The sequence below is a fragment of the Bolinopsis microptera genome, chromosome 9 (assembly GCF_026151205.1).
Source record: "Bolinopsis microptera isolate Bmic1 chromosome 9, MBARI_Bmic_1.0, whole genome shotgun sequence".
NCBI lineage: Eukaryota > Metazoa > Ctenophora > Tentaculata > Lobata > Bolinopsidae > Bolinopsis > Bolinopsis microptera.
The window spans coordinates 6,482,041-6,502,028 of NC_087080.1; the positions used below are offsets into that span (position 1 = coordinate 6,482,041).

At 36.8% G+C, this 19,988-nt stretch overlaps 2 protein-coding genes and 3 non-coding genes across 6 annotated transcripts; 4 read left to right on the forward strand and 1 right to left on the reverse strand.

Annotated features, from left to right (window-relative positions):
* The first annotated feature begins 5,925 nt into the window (after positions 1 to 5,925).
* Positions 5,926 to 19,711, forward strand: LOC134820577 (uncharacterized). Of its 2 annotated transcripts, XM_063831034.1 has the most exons (16): positions 5,926 to 6,059; positions 12,927 to 13,002; positions 13,951 to 14,051; positions 14,289 to 14,462; positions 14,637 to 14,777; positions 15,368 to 15,418; positions 15,704 to 15,814; positions 15,991 to 16,131; positions 16,327 to 16,524; positions 16,723 to 16,964; positions 17,147 to 18,141; positions 18,296 to 18,390; positions 18,577 to 18,708; positions 18,929 to 19,087; positions 19,371 to 19,461; positions 19,601 to 19,711. In XM_063831034.1, exons 1-16 carry the CDS (start codon positions 6,021 to 6,023, stop codon positions 19,615 to 19,617), a joined length of 2,763 nt encoding a protein of 920 aa, XP_063687104.1. In that variant the 5' UTR covers positions 5,926 to 6,020; the 3' UTR covers positions 19,618 to 19,711. The 2 variants fall into 2 exon arrangements, with proteins under 2 accessions (XP_063687104.1, XP_063687103.1); XM_063831033.1 differs by lacking the exon at positions 19,601 to 19,711 and having other exon boundaries at positions 19,371 to 19,594.
* On the reverse strand, positions 6,246 to 9,234 carry LOC134820580 (uncharacterized). The gene is made up of 5 exons (XM_063831036.1): positions 9,065 to 9,234; positions 7,527 to 7,647; positions 6,840 to 6,935; positions 6,632 to 6,731; positions 6,246 to 6,462 (listed from the first exon to the last, which is right to left on the reverse strand). Exons 1-5 carry the CDS (start codon positions 9,135 to 9,137, stop codon positions 6,334 to 6,336), a joined length of 519 nt encoding a protein of 172 aa, XP_063687106.1. The 5' UTR covers positions 9,138 to 9,234; the 3' UTR covers positions 6,246 to 6,333.
* Positions 14,840 to 14,913, forward strand: Trnan-guu (transfer RNA asparagine (anticodon GUU)). Its single transcript has one exon. It is a non-coding gene; the product is annotated as a tRNA-Asn (tRNA).
* Trnan-guu (transfer RNA asparagine (anticodon GUU)) lies at positions 14,990 to 15,063 on the forward strand. The gene has a single exon. It is a non-coding gene; the product is annotated as a tRNA-Asn (tRNA).
* Positions 15,147 to 15,220, forward strand: Trnan-guu (transfer RNA asparagine (anticodon GUU)). The gene has a single exon. It is a non-coding gene; the product is annotated as a tRNA-Asn (tRNA).
* Positions 19,712 to 19,988: the final 277 nt, after the last annotated feature.

The following is a 19,988-nucleotide window of genomic DNA, read 5'->3' on the forward strand; positions in this document are numbered from 1 at the left end:
TTATACGATAGAGTATCATCCGTTCACGCATGATTCATCGACGCTGTTATTTTGACGGATTTTTTTTTTTTTTAATGTTGGGGCACCCACTTTACCTCCCTATTGGGAGGCTACGTCCGTCATTAGTGACTAACGTCTATTGGGGTTCCTCTGGTTGTAGGTGTCAGTAGGTTTGGGTCACTTGGCATGGGCTAGTGATCCCGCCCCTCCAGAGGATAAAGCCTGGTGAGCGACGTTTCCCGTAAGGGAAACTGTCATAATGCTCGTTCACGGGAGAACACCACCCATGCCTAGATGTTCTCCCGGGTACTCGATAGAACAGGCTGCCCCCTGTCATTCTAGTGGGCTGACAGGAACCTACCAGGCATGCCTGAGCCTTTGATGGAATATACCCATCTCCTTTGTTATTTTGTATTAATTCTTTGTTTTTGCGCGGCTCAATTTCCGCGCTTATATACTAAAGTGCTGACTCACGAATTTGCATCCGATATTTGCATTTTGAGTAGACCCTTTTGCTGTCGCAATTTGGCAATTTCTTTGTTCACGTAATTATTGCTAATTTTACGTTTGCTGGAAATAATCTAGGTGCTATATCTCCAATAGCTGGCATTTTGTCTGATTGTTAGATCCCCTCTAACTGGTAGCGGCCCTAAGGCTGGCAGTTTGTCTGATTGTTAGATCCCCTCTAACTGGTAGCGGCCCTAAGGCGGCATGTGAGTGAATGAGTGAGTAAAAAAGTGAGGTGTAGGAGAAGTGGGGAAGAAAACATGATTATGAAGTATGGTACACTGTTGCCAGCTGACTCACCAGCAACAATGCAAATCCAAGAAGAAAGAAGGAGAGACACCGTCCGTTATCTGGGTGAGCCACCACAGACAGTGCTCCCACTTCTGTGGGGCTGAGGGTGTTGGCTCCAAGAACCAGCCGTGAGCGAACAGCGCCTGACCCCCTCTATGGTTAACTTGAGAATAACAGGACTATGCCTTTCTCCAGGCCAATCCGTTCAGTAACCAGCTGACCCTGCACCACCTCTGATGGAAGATGTGGTTCGGATTGGACTTCGCTAGGATTTGTCAGTTTTTCTGTAGACACTAATGCTCCCTCGAGGAAAGACATGAGCCCCGGCGAAGCTGACCAAAAACGTGGCAGGGATTCTCACCCTACTTCGAAGTAGCGCGCGCCGCCGCGCTTTCTTCTCGAAATGTTAGCCGACGGCACGAGCTTCGAAGTAGCGCGCGCCGGGCCAAATCATTAACAATGGTCAAGCTGTTATTATAATCATATCGCGATAATATTTTATAAAAATACTGTACGGGTACGGTATCATTTGTTGACTTTGGTTAAAAGTAAAAAGGTGCACGATAAAATTTAAGGGGTGATACTCGTAAAATATTTGTTTCAAATATTTCGTTGTAGGTTTACAATTTACCAAGACGCACGCCGAGAATTGGACTGATCGTCGATGGAACAAATATTTTACGAGTATCAACCGTTAAATATATCGGCGAGTCCAACTGTATAACTCAGCGCGCGTCCTGGTAGGTTATCACAATGCTGGCAAGCATTACCGTCGCCCTTATATTCACAATACTATTTACCCCCTATACTATAAACTATTATATCCCCTTTATTGATTTCCATGCATTAAGACTCATCGAAAGTAGATCAGCAGGTACATTTAAGTTCAAAACATTCTAATTCAATGTTAAAGATGACAGGAATACGAAATAGTTATATGGAGGTTTTTAAGAAATTTGCGCAAAATACGCGCCAGCATGTTATACGAAATTAGGTAAAAAACCCAAAATCGCCATATTCAGGTGCCTTAAAAACCATGTTAAAATTGAGTTAGAGATCTGAAACTTTGCAGGGCGTCTAGACCTTGTCTAGATCGACTGTAAAAAATTTCATGTTTCAGGAGTATCGTGAAGTGGGTTTTCTGGAACCCCTGTTTTACAACAGATTGTCGTGAAGATATATATATAATATAGACGCTTTTTGCAGTCAATTGTAGCCTACATTTAAGTGTCCGTAGATTCGAAAGTATAAACGATACAGTCATCTCGAACCACAGGTTTTAAAGATAATCGTTTAAGCTTTAGTTTACATTGTATTGAAAAATAATTTAACGTCATCATCATCACTTGATGACGTCATCAAATTAAGTGTTTTAAAAACTTGATTTTTGACAAAGTAACAACTTTTCAAATCGATTTTACGCTATTAAGGAGTAATTTTATTCAAAATCTGAGGACATTTTTACCTTAGATAATTGTTCAAGCATTCCGAAAATCTACCGGAATAGTTTCCTACCTTGCTCCTTCATAAAGATATTTGCAATTGAAGTTAGTGCTTTTTTGAAGAATAATTTTATAAAAACACAAAAGTTGTGAATTAGTATTCTCTGGTGTTGGGTCATCCCTTGGGTTGTGGAGCTCAATTTTGCTTCTTAAAGGTCTAAATTGTGTTATAGGCTAGTTTTAAAGTTAAAAATCGAAAAGTTGCACACGTGGGGACATGCCCAAATTTATTTAAAATAGCTAAAATCACTAAAATTTTTGATTTTCACGATTTTTATCAACTTTGGAGTCCTGTTGTGATCCAAGTTCTTCTTGAAATCTTCTGAAACTTTGCATGCTTATCAAACTATATATTAAATACCACTATGCAAAAATTTACGGTGATTCAATATTGTATGCGCACGCAACGTCCGCTCAAAGTTTGCACGTGCGAAAGGTGAGAATTTTGCTCATTCGTGATTTCGAATATATTCTGCTTTCCACGATATTTAAATGGCATTATATATGAATTTAATGCCAACTTGAATGAGTAAAAAGTGCCATATTCAGTCGGTTATCGACAGATATACCTAACTAAACACAAGGAAACGTTTTCAAAGGCAGAATTTCGAAATCGTCGGAATTACCTCCTTGTTAATGAAGTTTCGATTGTGTAAATTATCCTGACATTATAATCAAAAAGAGATGATATTTGACCAAAACCCATAATCATGGGTAGAGTGTACTGCTGCCAGTGTCTCTCTTTTCCAAACAAAAGGAAGTGATATTAATTTGAGGAACCGTCCGCTAATGCAAATTGATACCGAGAATGAAATCGGTCGCTCGCTTTTCCCATTTAATAAGCTTTATTACAATTCGTAAGCCGTGAATGAATGGGAAAAGCGAGCGACCGATTTCATTCTCGGTATCAATTTGCATTAGCGGACGGTTCCTCAAATTAATATCATTTCCTTTTGTTTGGAAAAGAGAGACACTGGCAGCGGTACACTCTACCCATGATTATGGGTTTTGGTCAAATAAACCTATAAAATTTTTGATACATAGTTACGTATCGGCGGCGTATCGGCCTTCGGCGGCGCGAAAAGTAGCATGCAACGTATGTCAACAAAATTTAATTTGCTTGCATTTTTAAAATTTTTGTGCCATTCATGTTTTTATCATGATCACAGATCAAAATATCAAATTTTTCACAAAACTGATTTGCTTCATACCTTTTGGGAATGATTATTGAGTTTCGCCTTGGTGCTTCACCTAACCATTTGCTTTTGTGCCACTGCGGGCGAGCTTGTATCACAAGCGCCACTGCAAACGCAAGGGCAACCTTGGTGCCATATTTAATGACGCGCGGCTTTTGTGTTTTGGAGCTACAGTTACCTGGGACGGGGACCTCAGGCTATTATATTTATGTTCATAATCATAAATGATAGAGATTCGGTGGAATGTCAGGCTGAGCGCGGCCCAGTAAAGCTATAGTAAATGTAAAAGTCACGTAGTTTGATGAAATTCATTAATTGTCGTCGTATTATTCCGTCATATCTGATATTTTCAGTTTTTGGAATGTGGTCGGTTTGAAAATTTATAAAAACCTTCCATTGGAATTTACGAAAAACTTGGTAGATTATAAATATTGGATTTTATTTAGCTGATATAATAAAATAATAGCTAGCGATGAAAATGCTGTCCATATTGTTAATGGAATAACCAGTAACCCGGCGTGCGCTACTTTCTTGCCGGTAGCACTTTACTTGCCTCGTAGCACTTAAACTTTTCTTTTGATCCTAATATGAGTCTTGTCTCTAAAAACTTAACTGAGCTAGCGTTTTGGTGTGTGCAAAAGCTTTCAGGCACGCACATTCCTTGCCCTGTTAGTTACCTGTCCCTTCAAAATCAAACGAACAGTCAAGGACAAAAAGTCATACACCAAATGAGCATTATATTTCTATGAATTGTTTTACTCAGAACCTGTATAATCTCTATCGGTGGTTACAGAGGTGCCAGTACTCTTCCACCCACAGCGATAAGTGATTTGGACCTTAACCAGATCAACACTCCTGCTTGTTGTTGTGATGTGAATTTGTGGATTTTTATTTTTAGTTGACCATTTATATATATATTACAAACGGTTTTATTTTTTACCCTGGTTTTTAGATTTTTACCATTTTTATAACATATAATTTATTAGTTATTAGAATATATATTCGCATATATCCACACTATTTACATTACACGTACAACGTGATATTATTATCAGTGCAGTGTGTACAACACCAACTACACCAATCAATTGCCAATCTGCGAAACATTTATTTATTATTATCACTTCGAGATGGCCTACTCTCATGCTGTCTATAGGTGAGCAAGGGACGCAAAATGTCGAGGTTCTGGGATCATTCCCCAGTTGTCCCCAGTTTTTCAGAGTTAATCATCTCCTATACACAGCATGAGAGCTACATGAACTTATAGCTAGACAATTACCATTGTTGAAATTATCTGTATATTTTTCGAAACATTTTCCATTAAGTGCAGTAGCTCATCTGCATAATATTTGCATAAATGCAAGGTCTTTCATTGCTGTAAAGCTTTTTGTGTTGTATGGTGCATTACTTGTTGGAACAGGCCTTTACTTATCACTTCAATCACTACCACTGAAGTAAACGCATGTCAAATGATGGTTAGTCTAGTGTGATACACTTGTTCTACTTGATGAATTGATATCAAAACTCACAGGTTGATTCACATGTAGTCTGGAACAATTTTAAAAATATATTTAGAATATTCTGATCGTGTTAAATTATATTAAAATATATCCCCAGGGTCAAATCGCCAAATTATACAACACACAGTCACAATTTCTTATCAGATTTGATATTTTAAGCATTAATTGTTTCACACTAAGTGATTTCATTAAAATTGAAATAAATCATAGATTTTCATTATTTTTCCATGAAATTTTGCATTTTAACCTTATTGTGGAAGTAATTTTTGATTTAGACCTCCAACAAATCAAGATATAGGTATATTAAATAATATTAAAGTATATCTCTGGGGTCGAAGACACAAAATATACATACACTTTAATATACTTTAATATGGTCACCCCAAATTTGGCAGCATTACTTATATCATCATTTCTTTAAGATGGTAATATAAATATTCAAACTTACAATGACAATCGACAATGTACTGATGATGGGTATAAAGTATATACCTTGGTAGTAAATATCACACTTTTGCTTGTCATGAGGAGGGTCAATTCAATGAATTGGGCTCCTTTTCATTGCTCAATGAATGCTCACAGTTGTTTAGTCTTTTCAAAACTTGGATAATTATTGTTCGTGTTGGAATTTCTGAATATCAATAAAAAATTTGACACTTATACCATTAAATTAATTTTGCATTCCATGTGCCAAGAATCCAAAGAATTTGTCAGCATTTATTCCTTATGCATTTGACTATCATATGTATATTGCATCAAACAATTTCTACGAAATGTTTTTGAAATATTTATAATGATGTGTGATACTGATGGTGTTTTGTGTCATTATTATTTGATTTGATTTGATTTTGTGTTATGTAAATTCTATTGACCTATTGGTTTTTCTGTATCCGCTGTTTTCTAATTATGAATACTTTAGCTGAGAAGTGAAAGATCATGTATATTAGAAGTTGAAAGTAGAAAGTTGTTGATGATCAAGCTCTACTTAGATAGCTCTACTATTGATGTTTGAAAAACTAACGACCTTATTCACCACCAATGAGGTAAAATGATATTTATGGTAAAAAAGATTTCATTCTTCAAACTCCAACCAATTAAAACACTTTCTTTTGATTGCATTGAATATAAACAAGTACTCAACAAAGAGGTACAGTATATTTGTAAAAGTGTGTCTTACATTATTTTACATTAAATGTTGAAAAGAAAATACATGTCCAAATGTAAAGCAGTTGTTTAATAATTGTTCTCCCTTATTATTTAAATGCTAAATCGGTATAGTATCAAAAATCTGCATCAAATTGTAGTAACAGTTTGTTTTCACTTGTCCCAACGAACAACAGGCACATAACCATCAATCTTTGTCCTGTACAAACACAAGACTGTCACAGAGTTACCACTGAGTTTCATTCCACATCCTGTCTCCGCTGCACCGTCTCGGACAGAGATCTGGGAATTATCACTTGGTTATCAAGCTGACAAGTCGACCCACAATATAATAATGCATTTTACGGTAAAATTTTTACCTCAATTGCTTCTTGAACTTAACTCTGGATTTTTTCTAGCCTCGTTTGGTGTATTCGATTTTATGCTCATTGACAAAGTGCTTGCAACTTACCTCTCGTATTTTATCGTATTTCAGATATCTGAAATCCTTGCAGACATAGGAAGAAGGCTGGTTATTTGTCCCATGAACTTTGTATACAACTGCTTCTAATCTGGTGTATTATTAATTATGTTATTGTGACAATTTGCCACATCATAGGTTCAATAATTTCAAGTTTTACTTTTTGAGTTGTTTAAAAACCCGTGTAAGTGTAACGTACCCGTCAAACTTCCCTTTCCAGTTCTTGCTGTAGTAACTAACATGAATCCATTTGTTCAAGTTCTGCTGTACCTTAGCAGCTAGTTCATCACTCCATCTGGGTAGAGACTAGTTAACTTGTTGTTTTGTATTTTTGCCAAATCGTACAAATTCCTCGTTGGTGTGAAATTTCTCTTCTAGAACTGCACTTAATGCTTTGTAACCCTTAGCCTCCCCACTCCTAGCAACATATTATATGACCTCAACCTTTCAACATCTCACGTCAAATAAGCTCCCTCTGAAAAACCTCCCTCCCTGCCCGTGTCAAAACATGAGTTCACCACTACAATAATTAGTGCTTCGTAATCATAGTTGTCAATGATATTTGGAATGTAAGAGTAAGACTTAGTAAGAGACAGTTCAGACTTCCGGAAGATTTCTCCTAAAAATTAAGATGTACCATTTGCAATTCTATAATTCGGAATCCTATTTTTAGGAATTTCTGAAGTGCAATTTCCAAAGCAATGATATTCCTGGAAGGGGTTATCACACAATGAACCTTCCAAACAGCCTTATCTCCCTGCACGTGTCATACACGTGTCACGCACGTGTCATGTTCCCTGCACGTGTCATGGGTTCACCGGTACACTGTACCAGAATCAGGTACAATGTACCAGTGAACTCACAGTTATGATAGTTAATAGTGTACCTGATGTGCCATGTTCCCTTGTGCTCTGTACGTAGGCACTCCTGGATGTCAGCTGCACTAACAGCACCGTCTCCTTCCTCGTAAGTGTCCAGCTCGTCGTAACTGTCTAACTCGTCTTGTCCTGGGAGTGGTATTTCGTAGAGTTATTTATTAGAGTTATTAGAGTTTTCTGAGGAAATTTCAAATTGAAATTTTGAATTCGATTGTTTCGGGAGTATAGCTACCAATGTAATAATAGTGCTGAAGACTAGATGATATCAAACATAATGAAACCATCATCCTCATGATAGGTTGGTGACAATATTAGCAGTGAACTGTGACTACAGGACTTTACCATAGTCTACCATTTCCAATCACTATCCATTGTTCTCCAATAATGAGCTACCTTCATCTCCAATAAACGATTAATTACACCTTCAATTATACCATCACGTCAACCTAAGAACTGTGTATATAACACTGGTACGTTACATTGGAGATGGCTCTCTCGTGTTACATGGCACTATGTCACATTGTAATATTCAGCTATGTGGTGTCTCAGTGTGTGAGTGTGTGATATTGTGTGATATTGTGTGAGTGTGTCACGTGATAAAGGTGTCGATGAGCTAAAATTCACACTCTTGTATCACTAAGCACAAATACTCCTGTGTAAATCATATATAGTAAGGTATGTTGATTTGTAACAGGAAAAACGTGTGCTTTGGTATACCTGAAGAATCAGTAAAAATGTCAGGTATTTACGTTATGCCTACTCTGTTAGTAGCTCGGTCGGTGGTTTGGAGATTAGTTTATATATATATAATGATACACAGTGTAGAGCCTAACAAATTAGTTGAGATATATAGAGCCTAACTATGTGAAAATGAGGGAACAACTGTGTTACTAACTTTAACTGAGTCCTACCTACTTTTACTGTGTAATATGAGAATTAAAGATGTCTAAGTATGATATTAGTGATAATAGCACTGCATTTAACACTACAGCAAGTTCTGAATAGCAACAGATTATTGACTTGAGACTTCTAGATTTGGACTGACCAAGTAAAATATCTTCTCGTGATATAACCCAAATAATTAGCGTTATAATTAGCGCTATAATTATTTGGATGATATCATGAAAAGGCAGAAGGACAATACGTTACGAGTTACAGCCTGTCTTTCAAAACTATCTGACCATGACGATTATCGTATTACTTAATACCCCAGCTCCTTAGATAGTTTACATCAGAACGCATTTCTGGGCACTACTAGTTACTACTATGGTTTTGTATTACTTATGAGTTGTTTAATATCTCCTGACTATAGTTAGTTAATTAGTACTACAGTGGGACGCTATGCTAATTACGAGCTCGAGCGGAAATTCCAGTAACTGTAGTCTACAGACTGTAGACACAAGATACTCTTGACATCTGAATTTAGAAGTTGACGGAACTATTCTAATTTATTAGGGTTAGCAGCTATGAAGGTGTATTATGAATGACATTATAATAGATATGATGATAATGATTGATAATTTAAATTTTCTTTAAAATCTCAAACCTTGAGCAGAAGTAGCGAGTAGTAGGCAACACTCAGAGAAGAGTAAAACCAAGATCAGATCTCTCGAGAACATGTTACTCCAAGTCTCCAACCCCAATATCGAGTCAACAGAAAAGAGAGAGAGAGAGGGAAAGAGAGGGACGCTGTACTTCTAAATGCACCTGCTAAACTGAAGCAATGAGAGATCCATCTGTCCCCTTTTTCTTGTAAATCTTATAATCGCTGACACGTGTTTTTGAGGTAATTGTGCCTGGTATTTGATATAGAGACAAAAAGCTAACTCAGTAAAGTAACTACCTCTCCAGTCTACCATCCACAGCTGAAGACCATTAACACTATTTGAAAGTTTCTAAAACAGCACCCTGCCGAGTGCCGTATGACGTATCAATATAACTCCAGCCCCCCCCCCCCCCCCCCACCCCCACTCCCCTTTAGTTGCAAAGGTTTTCTAGTTTAGGTTATTACAGGTTTACCGGTGTTTGGCTCGACTCATTTGTTATAATAGCTTACCTTCGGTCTTTGATTTCATGGTCATGTACGTCACCAAAGATACCGTAATTTTAATTTAAGTAAACGTTAGTGCGATTCTGTAATAAGTGGGTCTGTTAATTTTATGGTCTCTGCACTTGTAAGTAATGCAATTAATTTTTGACATCAGCTATTCGTTAAGAAGTAATTCTCGCTTCACTGATTTTTTTCATAATCTGAATCTGGAAGATTTACTTCGTTGACAGAAAAAAGAAGGGTTTTTTGGCATTTACAATTTGAAAAATGTATCTACTGCATACTATAGGAGCTCCCTCCGGAGAGGGTGAGGGTGGTAGGTAAACATAAGGTCACAATTCTCTAAACATCGTGTAAACGAATGCACGTGAACATTATCAGGTGGCAGACATTTGAAGTAAAGCCAAACCGAGCTTTCTGAACATTAGCTGAGTATGATACAGGAAGTTAATTTGGTTTTATTCACCGCAACTCCATAAACTTACTTCTACTTTTTGACCCTCAATACTTGCGGATTTATACTTTTGCAGTCTCTAATGTTTCCCAATATTTGCAGATGTTTAATTGGTTTGGGAGAGTATGTTTAAACTTTTGGGGTTTTAAACACTGCGCCACTATGTTAACCAGTCATATACTGGAGACTTATGTACAATATAAATCCTACTAGAAATCCCAGAATAAAGGGCTGCTCACCTGGTCAGAAAATAGAATAGCACAAGTCATATTTAATAGCAACAGTCATATCATGTTAAATACTTATATTAAATCAAAAGGTTATTGGTGTATTAGTTTTACTTGACAATTATTCCCCAATAATTGGCAAGTAAGCTACTACCCGTTTACAATATCTGTAAAAGCTGGAATGTCTTAAGAGTGACCGCTCACCTCGTTTGCAATGAACTGAAACATGATAACTATTCACGTTGTGTGGACTATTCACGTTCTGTTGTCCTTTTTTACATCTGACGGTAACCACGATATTGCAAGGAGAAGAGCTTGGAAGACTTTTGATTCTGCAAACTTTAACTGTCGTATAACCATCTAAAACAAATAATTAAATAATTAAGTGTCAACAAACATATTATAGACGAAGTTGAGGAATTCGAAACTAAATCTTTTGGAAAAGAACACAACTTGCAAATTGAGGCTGGTTCTGTGTCGAATTCCATGAATATAACGTGCGTGACACATATTTCACTGAATGCTTGATTTTTGGTTATTCAGCAAGAAATATTCTTGGAATTATCCTTTCCATTGTAATAAAACTAAATATGTTATGTCGACCCTGTTTTGTTTTGTGTAAGTGTGTAGCTACATTATACTTGTATTTGTTTGTATTCTCTTGAAAGTCACACTGTGAGCTGATGTCTATTATATACGTCCTAAGTAATTTAAACAGGAATGATGCCCAATGTAGTTCTGAAGCTAACAATGCCCGCCTTGCTAAGCGTGCAACTTATACTCCTATCGACAGTCTAGAGGTAAAGAGATAATCTAGTAGTATCTAGAGTTTGTTAATTGTTCATTACTAATACCTACCTTCAGGAGGTGAAGAGAATGTAGTAATTGCAGATGACCTCCTGTTAAAACTGATCCTAGATAATTCCTCCTCACTTCTATATGTAATTATAGTCACTCCTTCACAATCTTCTACTATTTCCTTTAACTGCTTACATACGCCTCCTCTCCAGCAGCCTGGTGTCGCATCGTGCATAGGTCGTATCGTGCAAGAGGTTTCTTCAGAGGTCCAAAATTCTGATGTACACATATCGTTTAGATAATATTAATACGAAGTGGTACTGTGAACCTTGTTGGTTCACAATTTATGATTGTACATTGAAATGTAAAGCGTTTGAGAGGCATATCAGAGCAAACAATCAAGATAAACTTTGAATGTATTTGTATATAATTTGGCTCATCTGACAAAGTGGTGATCAGTGATTGGAACATTAAATTAATTTCTAACCTGGATCAGCTATTATCGTTACTATCAGAATGGTCAGATACAACAGCACCATCATTTGTAAGACTGGCTGTTGAAACTGGAAACAACTTATGGTCGTTTTTATATTTTACGTCAGTAAACAAGCGAGGAACTGCGAATGGGATTATTCACAACAAGAAATAAAGTCTTAGATTTTTTTACTGGTACGTTTTTTATAAAATTATAGTGCTCAGTCGTTCGTATGTTTGACGAGGTAATTTTGTAATTTTGTCTGGTAAAATAGTTTAATCGATCCTTGACCTCTGCAAGGTGACAATCTCCGTAATCATTAGTATTGAACTTTTGCACTATGTGTTAGTAAAAGCCGGGAATGAGATTTACGATCGTAACTTGTCATTGGCCATCTTGCTGTTCTTCGGTATTTTTACTTTAATCATAGTATATATTATATACATGATATAAGAAGAGAAAAGAAAAATATATATAAGCTCTCAATGATGCCTGAAAGATAGCTGTTCTGACCAGACAAATCGGCCGTTTTTGCTCGAATTTATCCTCCATAACTTATAATGTCATTGGTAAAAGTGGCCCATCCAAATAATCGAGAGGAAAATTAGAACTTTCGTTCACTGCTGCAGGTGGGGTACCTATGGTTAAAATCTTAAAAGTGGGTCATGAAGATTCTTAAATTGTGGGCCACATCTGGCACACCACCATAATTTCTTAACCACATACCAACTATATTATAAAGTTTAAATTGTGAGGTATGTATGCTGCAGTATTGAAACGCTAGCTAATAAAAAGAAATTTATCAAGATCATGAAACAATCCACATACCACACATTCTTCATCATTTCATAAAATCAACACTCAAATGGCCAGCTTCAGCTTAATTAAATTACAAGAAACATCTAAATATCACAGTGCTTTGTTCTGCTCCTCTGTACTTAGCTCTACATTAGAGTCTCTCCAGAAAGTACACATTTCTTTTGTTAAGACCATCCCTTTTGTGTAGTTACATAGTTCAGAATATAAACAACAAAAACAATACATTGTACATACTAATAGTGTGTTTGAGTGTAAACTGTGTGTATGTTGAGGCATAAGAGAGAGAGAGCAAAGCAATCCCACTCTCTGTGTATATTGTTCATATTTACAATGTTTGTATCCGGAACTTGTTATAATGCTTGTTTTAATTACAATTAATTTGTTCCTTGTTTGTTTTGTAGTAAACTATGAAAATAAAGCTATGGAATGTGCGTACTTGGCATCCATTCAAAAATAGATAATCAGTTTGACAATACATTAAAAAGCGATACAATATTAATTCCCAGGGGTCAAGCATATAATCAAATTAAAGATGCAGTGCTCCCAAAATTAGTATTCTACATATTTACAGTACTTTATTTTCAGGATCAATTTACCAGAACGCAGAACCAGTTCGTAGAGCAATGGAACAACGTTGTGGAATGTCTGTCTTCGCGCACAGGTTACTAATTGTCAGGGGCGATGCACTTGTCTTCAACAACCCTGCTGTTTTCTGACAAATGTACTACTACTAAGGGTCATTTTCTGTAAATCAACTTTAAATATTTCAATTCTGTAATCGCCCTGGGTAAGCTGCTGTCCAATATAAACTGGTTTTCTAGGGGTTTTTTTTTGTTTACTTTCGAAAATAATAATAATAAATGGTGTTTAAGACACTACTACTATGAAGTTACATAATACATATATATACATGTACATTGTACATATGTACTTAGTGTGAAAAGAACTATATTTAAAAGCCCAAATACTAAGATTCAAATTAAATACAAGACCGACAAAACTCACTTACTAGTTTTTAACTCTAAAAACTGCACTAGACATACTCTTTATCAGTAAATATACCCATTAAACTGATTACATCCTAGGAATAGAGCGTCTCCAAATCATATTGTGACAAATTGAATAAGTATGTCTTTAAACCAATTTTAAACGTATCCACTGTATAACACATTTTAACTGATGGTGGTAGAGTGTTGTAAATTTTGGGTCCAATAACACTGAAAGATCCTTGTCCAGCATGGAATACTGCACGAGGAATAATGAGTTTGAGAGAGTGTCCAAACATTTCCTATAGATAGTCAGGCGCCATTCCAAAATCATTTTCCAAACATATGACGGGGTTTCAGCAATTGCCTCAAAATCACAAATAATAATTCTGTACATATCTCGTATACTTTTTTAAACGAATTGTCAATATTTAATTAAGAGACAGAATACTGTACCTGTACGTGTTTCTGTTGTATCTGATAACTCGCATAATCATTAATTCTCAGCTATGTTGGTTAATTTAATGATCATATTACATACCAATTAACACATAATATATACATTATTATGTTTCCGACGTTCGGGTATAGATGAATGTAATCTCAACTTCTCACTCCCTCAGCGATGCTGGCTCCCAACATTTACGACACAAAAGCGTCAGTTCACATTGCAGACATGATTTACATGATTGAACACGACAAGATTCCAGATGATTCTGACTATGTAAGGAATGCGATCGAATTAGTCTATGTTCACTTATCGACACATTGTTTTCTAGTTTGGCTCATGACGCGACAGACATGATATTAGAGTTTGTCGCGCGCACGACATTATATTGGACCGCGCGGCTTTGTAGAATTCACGAACGGGCTTGTTTGGATTGCGTCACCTTTGATGCCACCTTTCTTACTGTCAACAAAATTATATCATTTGTCAACACTATGTTAAATTATACTTCAGGGTCCATGCGTGGAATTTATTCTACAGAACGAAGTGTTATCAACACTCCAGCTCCATGCTCAAAATGACATCCCGGTCGGTCTGCGAAGAATCGTCCTCGCCTTCTTCTCCCAGCTGGTTCAGAAACTCCAAAGATCTGTTATCCCTCATCTCCACATTCACAAACCGCTTCAGGTTAGCTACAAGTTTTCGGATCATTTAAACATCGGTAATTCCGTTTCCGGTTTAGCAACTTATAGCACAGTTTTGTATTCTATTTTCTAATACGGTAGCATGACCGCCTTGAGTTAAACTAGCAGTAATTCTCCTTCTTATTAAATCACTGAATTCACAAATAATTCGTTGCAGAACATGATTTGTGTCTGCGGTGGAGGGAAATACCCGATTGATGAAATCAACTTCCTCACCTCTGTCCTAGGAAAATTTCACGAAGATCCCTCTCTTGTGAATCTGTTCATGGGTGAGACCCGGTCAAAGAACGGAACAGTGGTAAGTTCATGAACAATTTTGTCTCTGTGGTATATTGTGTCTTAGATAAATAATAGGTCAGAGCTTCTATGGCGCAATCGGTTAGCGCGTTCGACTGTTAATCGAAAGGTTGCTGGTTCAAGTCCAGCTAGGAGCGATTCTTTTACAGTCCATGAAAACATCTTATGGTAACCCCGTTGAAATTACGTTCATTGCTTAGAATTAAGCAACAAGCTTCTATGGCGCAATCGGTTAGCGCGTTCGACTGTTAATCGAAAGGTTGCTGGTTCAAGTCCAGCTAGGAGCGAATCTTTTGTAGTCCATGAAAACATCTTATGCTAACCGCATTCAAGTTTCATTGATATACCTTTACTTGGATTTCAGCATCAAGCTTCTATGGCGCAATCGGTTAGCGCGTTCGACTGTTAATCGAAAGGTTGCTGGTTCAAGTCCAGCTAGGAGCGAGTCTTTTATACATCGCCTAGAATACAGTAGAATGACTATTTTATTAAGTAGTAAAAGGAAGTAAGCATACAGCAGATTATGTAGTTACAAAATTGTCTTATATTGTCTTATAATAGTGTCCAGTTTAATAAAGTAAGCGATTTCAGAACTACGAGTTGAGGATTGTCGATGCTCTCATATCACTATCACACAGCAAGGTAAATTAAGGAGGGTTTCGAACACAATATCTGTGCTCTTCATTTAGTTGCGAGATGCAGCCATTTTGGAATTGACTTCCACCAACATATGCTTTATACATGACGTGTGCGATAATCAGCAATTGCACTTGTACAGTACATACAAATTTACAAATGTACAAATGTATGTACAAATTTTGACGTTTCATTTTTCAATGAGGGCAATTTGGAATGAGCTATCAATACGTAATCCCTTGTTTATGAGTATTTGCACAACTAATTAACACTAATCTCGTAATTACTCAGGAAGATAGAGTCGTTAAGAAGAGTTGTGAAAGTTTACTAATGTGTGTATCTGCTGATAGCGAGTACATTATTGACAGTGTTCTGTCTTACACCATTCTGGTTCAAGATCTGGTTAGTAAAAGGGACATTTTCAGAGTTTCTGTTTTTATAAATAGTGCTAAAAACCTGTTGTCCTTATGCTAAATTCTTAATGACCTAAACGAAATAATAATCATCACCAATTTAACCTTTCTTAATCTTATGCAAATCACCATCACATGAAAAACGATAAACCTGACGTACCCCAGGTATCGAGGCTGTGCCAGAGATACAACTCATTCCAATCCGACCCAGACTTACTGCTGACCACGACCATATCATGGAACACCCAGTTGGAGGCCGTCATGGCTGGGAGCCTTGATAAAGCCACTGTCAGACTGCTTCTTTGGGTGAGTAATTTTTACACTTTTACAGACAATTGTTGCTGCTATTTGGACACTATTTAGCTGAACAATAAGTATAATAACCTACGTACGTCATGCTGCTGATGACAGGTGATGGTCGTACCGCTTATAAGCACATGTCATGATTGCATTGAAAATAAGGATCTAATAAAAACTTAAATCCAATTTAACATATCTCAGTTGGATTACCTGAACAGTGTAGCAACGTCCTCGCACCCTAATTTTGTTAACAAGTTGCTACGTCACCTGGCTAAAGTCTTCCTACACACTCACATACTCAATGATTTCAAGTCCTCTCAGCCACTTGACGTTGTCAAAGCCCTGGCCATGTGCCAGAAAATGTTGGGTGTTGTGACTTCTGAACTACTATTGGTTGAGGTTCGAAATTATATTTTTGTTTTGATAAATGTTGTTAAGTCAGTTCTCAGTACTTGTAATTCTTTAATTTTGTGGGGGAGTTAGGATTAAACTGGCTTTTAAAATTGAATAATTTCACATTATTCTTCCAAATAGTAGAGTGCTAAAATCTAACACATATAAGCACTCCATTTATCTTAATTCCAAAACCCCCACCAGGTACTGAAGTTCCTAACAGATGACCCAGTAATAACCACGCTCTGTTCGCTCTTGAACAACGAGGATACCCGAGTACTGACCAGTGTCCTCACGCTCCTGTGCGAGTTGTTCGAGACCCGACACTCGCTGGTTGTGGAGACACTCGTCCTGCGGTATACTCGTAAGAATGTGAGCGTGAGAAGCAAGTTGTTGTTGGAGAGGGAGGAGGAGTACAGACCCATACTCATCAGGGCTAACAGCAGGTAATTAATTAGAGGTTTAAAGAGTTAATCAATTATTAGGTGATTGGTGATCGGTCGTTTTTATTGAGTTTTTAGGCTTGAGATTGAGAGAAAGAACTTGTGGTATCGATTTTGGCAATGCCCGAGAATCAACGTGTAGCTAATCAAGCTATAATTGTTTGAACTCGAGTTCTATATTTCAGTGACAGTGGAGTTGATGAGATGTACAGCGACGAGGAGACTAGTTTCATCCACATGGACACATCCATGGTAAATCACTTCGAGGCGGACCAACAATCACCATCCCTCGCCAGAAAACTACAGGAATTAGAGATCTCTGAGAATACTGTATCGTCAGAGGGCAGGGATACTCAGCAGCATGACTGTGTGACGTCATTAAACATTGATGTGACGTCATCAAATGATAACGTTACGTCATCACAGAATGCGACCGTTTCATTACATGAACATGTAACATCATCAGAAAACAATGTGGATTCATCAGAAAATAACACAACGTCGTTAGAAAATAACGCAAATCTATCTGAACATAATGTGATGTCATCAGAAAATAACGTGAATCTATCTGAAAATAATGTGACGTCATCAGAAAATAACGCAAATTTATCTGAAAATAACGCAAATCTATCAGAAACTAACGCGGTATCAACAGAAAATAATGTGACGTCATCAGAAAACTGTTCCACATCATCAGTTCCTCAGGAAGCAGAAACATCGTCTCAGGACGGGTTTGTAATTGATGCAACATCGTCAGCTGGAGGTTCAATACCGTCTGAACAGTCCAACTGTAAATCAGTCTCAACTGATAGTGTTATGGGGGAATTAGATTCTAGCTCCTCGACATCATTATCAATTAGTGAAATTAACTACGAGCCTTTAGACTCCGGGAACCCTGAAACATATGGTAAAAGTTGCGAAGAAAATTCAGTGGCCGATAAAGTTACCAGCGATAGTCCAGAATCAATTGTAATATCTGAGACTCCCCAAGAGGAACCAAACTTTCCAGAAAACATTAAACCGATAAATCCTGCCAAGGAAGCTTTGAAGAGTTCATCTATAACTCTGGAGCACAACCGTGTTGGATCACCTAACCACTTCAAGACAGTTATTGTTTCTCATGACCAAGCAGAAGACAGCAGAAAGGGAGATAAGAATGGAAAGATTACACTAAAACTAGGTATGATCCGGAAATTTGAATTTTGTGAAACAAATTACCCTCCCCCTCATAAATAATGGATTTATTTTACAAACTGTTTAAATATCTTCTCTCTCAACGATCATCTGCAAGATTTTCTGCTGATCATATTTATATCGAAATAAAATCACTTCAGAGGCATCAGTAGCAAAATTTGTGGAACTAATGCCAGTTCTGGATCAACCCAAAATGGCGGGATTTAACGAGTATCTTTATGATGCTCATCTCAAGGTACACATCAGTTCATATTAAATTGTTAATTTCTTTAAATCGTGTGCAACTTCAGACAACTTTGTTTTGCATTATTCTAACAACTGGTAGATCATGTGAGCATATTATGCATTTTTCAATGTAAACTATCTATTATTACTAACAAAGTTTAGTAAAATTTAATATAAATTCACGACACATTTTCAGGCTGAAGAGGTTATGTATGCATACAGCTGGATCCCCGCCCATTACAGCTCAATTGAGGATGACGACCTAATCTCAGATATTGGAGTTTTCCTGGAGAAAGTTTTCTCCATGGTTCAGAGCATACCTTATCAGGTAATTCTTATCTTTATAATTTGAGGAGACAAAGCACACTTCACTACCAACCTTTTTCAAACCTTGCATATGTAATTTTCTGGTTCTCGATTTTATGATAAAATTACTGGTCAGCTACCCATACATGTACATTGTACAGCTGATATTTAATTTTTATGTGTAATTTAAGTATGTGTTTAACTCAATTTCTATAACTAACTTATTAACCACCCACCTTCAGAGTTACATGGTGAACATGTTGCTGATGTCGTTGGTTTCAGAGATAGTTCACATACCTCACGACAGCGTTACCTTGTTGCTCCTTGACACTTCTCTTCCATCTCCCCCTTTGTACAACGCTTTACTTGACATCTCGCGGGAGTTCCGTGATATTTTCGAGGTGAGTTGTCTGAAAATTAGGAGACCACGAATTCTCCTGCATCATGAATACTTGAAAAAATGTGCACTGAAACGTGGATCAGGATCTTCAAGTTAATTGAATAACACTTCGTATAATTGTCTAATACTTATGATTGATGAATGATTAGGCAATATTCTTTCATCCTCGGTGGTTCACTGGTTCTGTTAATATTAATCTAAATTGTAATTATAAAATGAACCTACTAATTAATTAATTGATTAATTAATTAGTAATTATAACATGAGCCTATTAATTTCCCCAGGCTAGCCCCACTCTAAAAGATCTTCTCCGGACGGAACTGGACTATGAGATGCCAGATGTTTGTAGAGCTGCATTCCTTACAGAGGAATTCTGTAAGGAACTAGCTGCTACAGCTCTTGTTAAGTCCACCACGTGACAGATGCACATTGCACGTGACAGATGCACGTGACAAACCTACAACATGATAGTTTATCTAAACTGACAGAGTAATAATGAAGTTTTTATTTTCAGTACGTTTTACAGGCTGATATAATTAAAGGATTGGATTTGGATAGCTATTTTAATTTGGCGTGGTTTTGTAAATTTTGAAACGAGTTATTCTTATTTCAGTGAACTACTTTAAGATTGATATGATATTTGGCAAGGTACTCATTTTGATTTCGAATTGAGCGTATTTATTGAGAATCAAGCTCATTTAAGAACATCCCCTACAAATTGTACGAAGGCTGCAAATTGGTGAATTCGTTAAATATGTCTTATGTTGTGAGTTTTTATATTTGTCAATTACATTTGTTATGCCTTCTGGGAGTTATTTCAGTCCAGTTAATATTTGATAGAATTTAAAATCATGTTTAATTCTGATAACTTTTCTTATTGTCTGCTAAATTCTCAATTATTT

Coding starts and splice junctions, on each gene's coding strand:
- LOC134820577 (XM_063831033.1), top strand. CDS start 6,021: ATGTTTGAAAAACTAACGACCTTATTCACCACCAATGAG. Junction 16,525..16,722: donor CTGAACTACTATTGGTTGAG/GTTCGAAATTAT, acceptor AACCCCCACCAG/GTACTGAAGTTCCTAACAGA. Junction 18,391..18,576: donor TTTATGATGCTCATCTCAAG/GTACACATCAGT, acceptor ACACATTTTCAG/GCTGAAGAGGTTATGTATGC.
- LOC134820580 (XM_063831036.1), bottom strand. CDS start 9,137: ATGTTCTCGAGAGATCTGATCTTGGTTTTACTCTTCTCTGAGTGTTGC. Junction 6,936..7,526: donor AAGGGAACATGGCACATCAG/GTACACTATTAA, acceptor GTCTCTACCCAG/ATGGAGTGATGAACTAGCTG. Junction 6,463..6,631: donor AATACGATAAAATACGAGAG/GTAAGTTGCAAG, acceptor GATAATTCCCAG/ATCTCTGTCCGAGACGGTGC.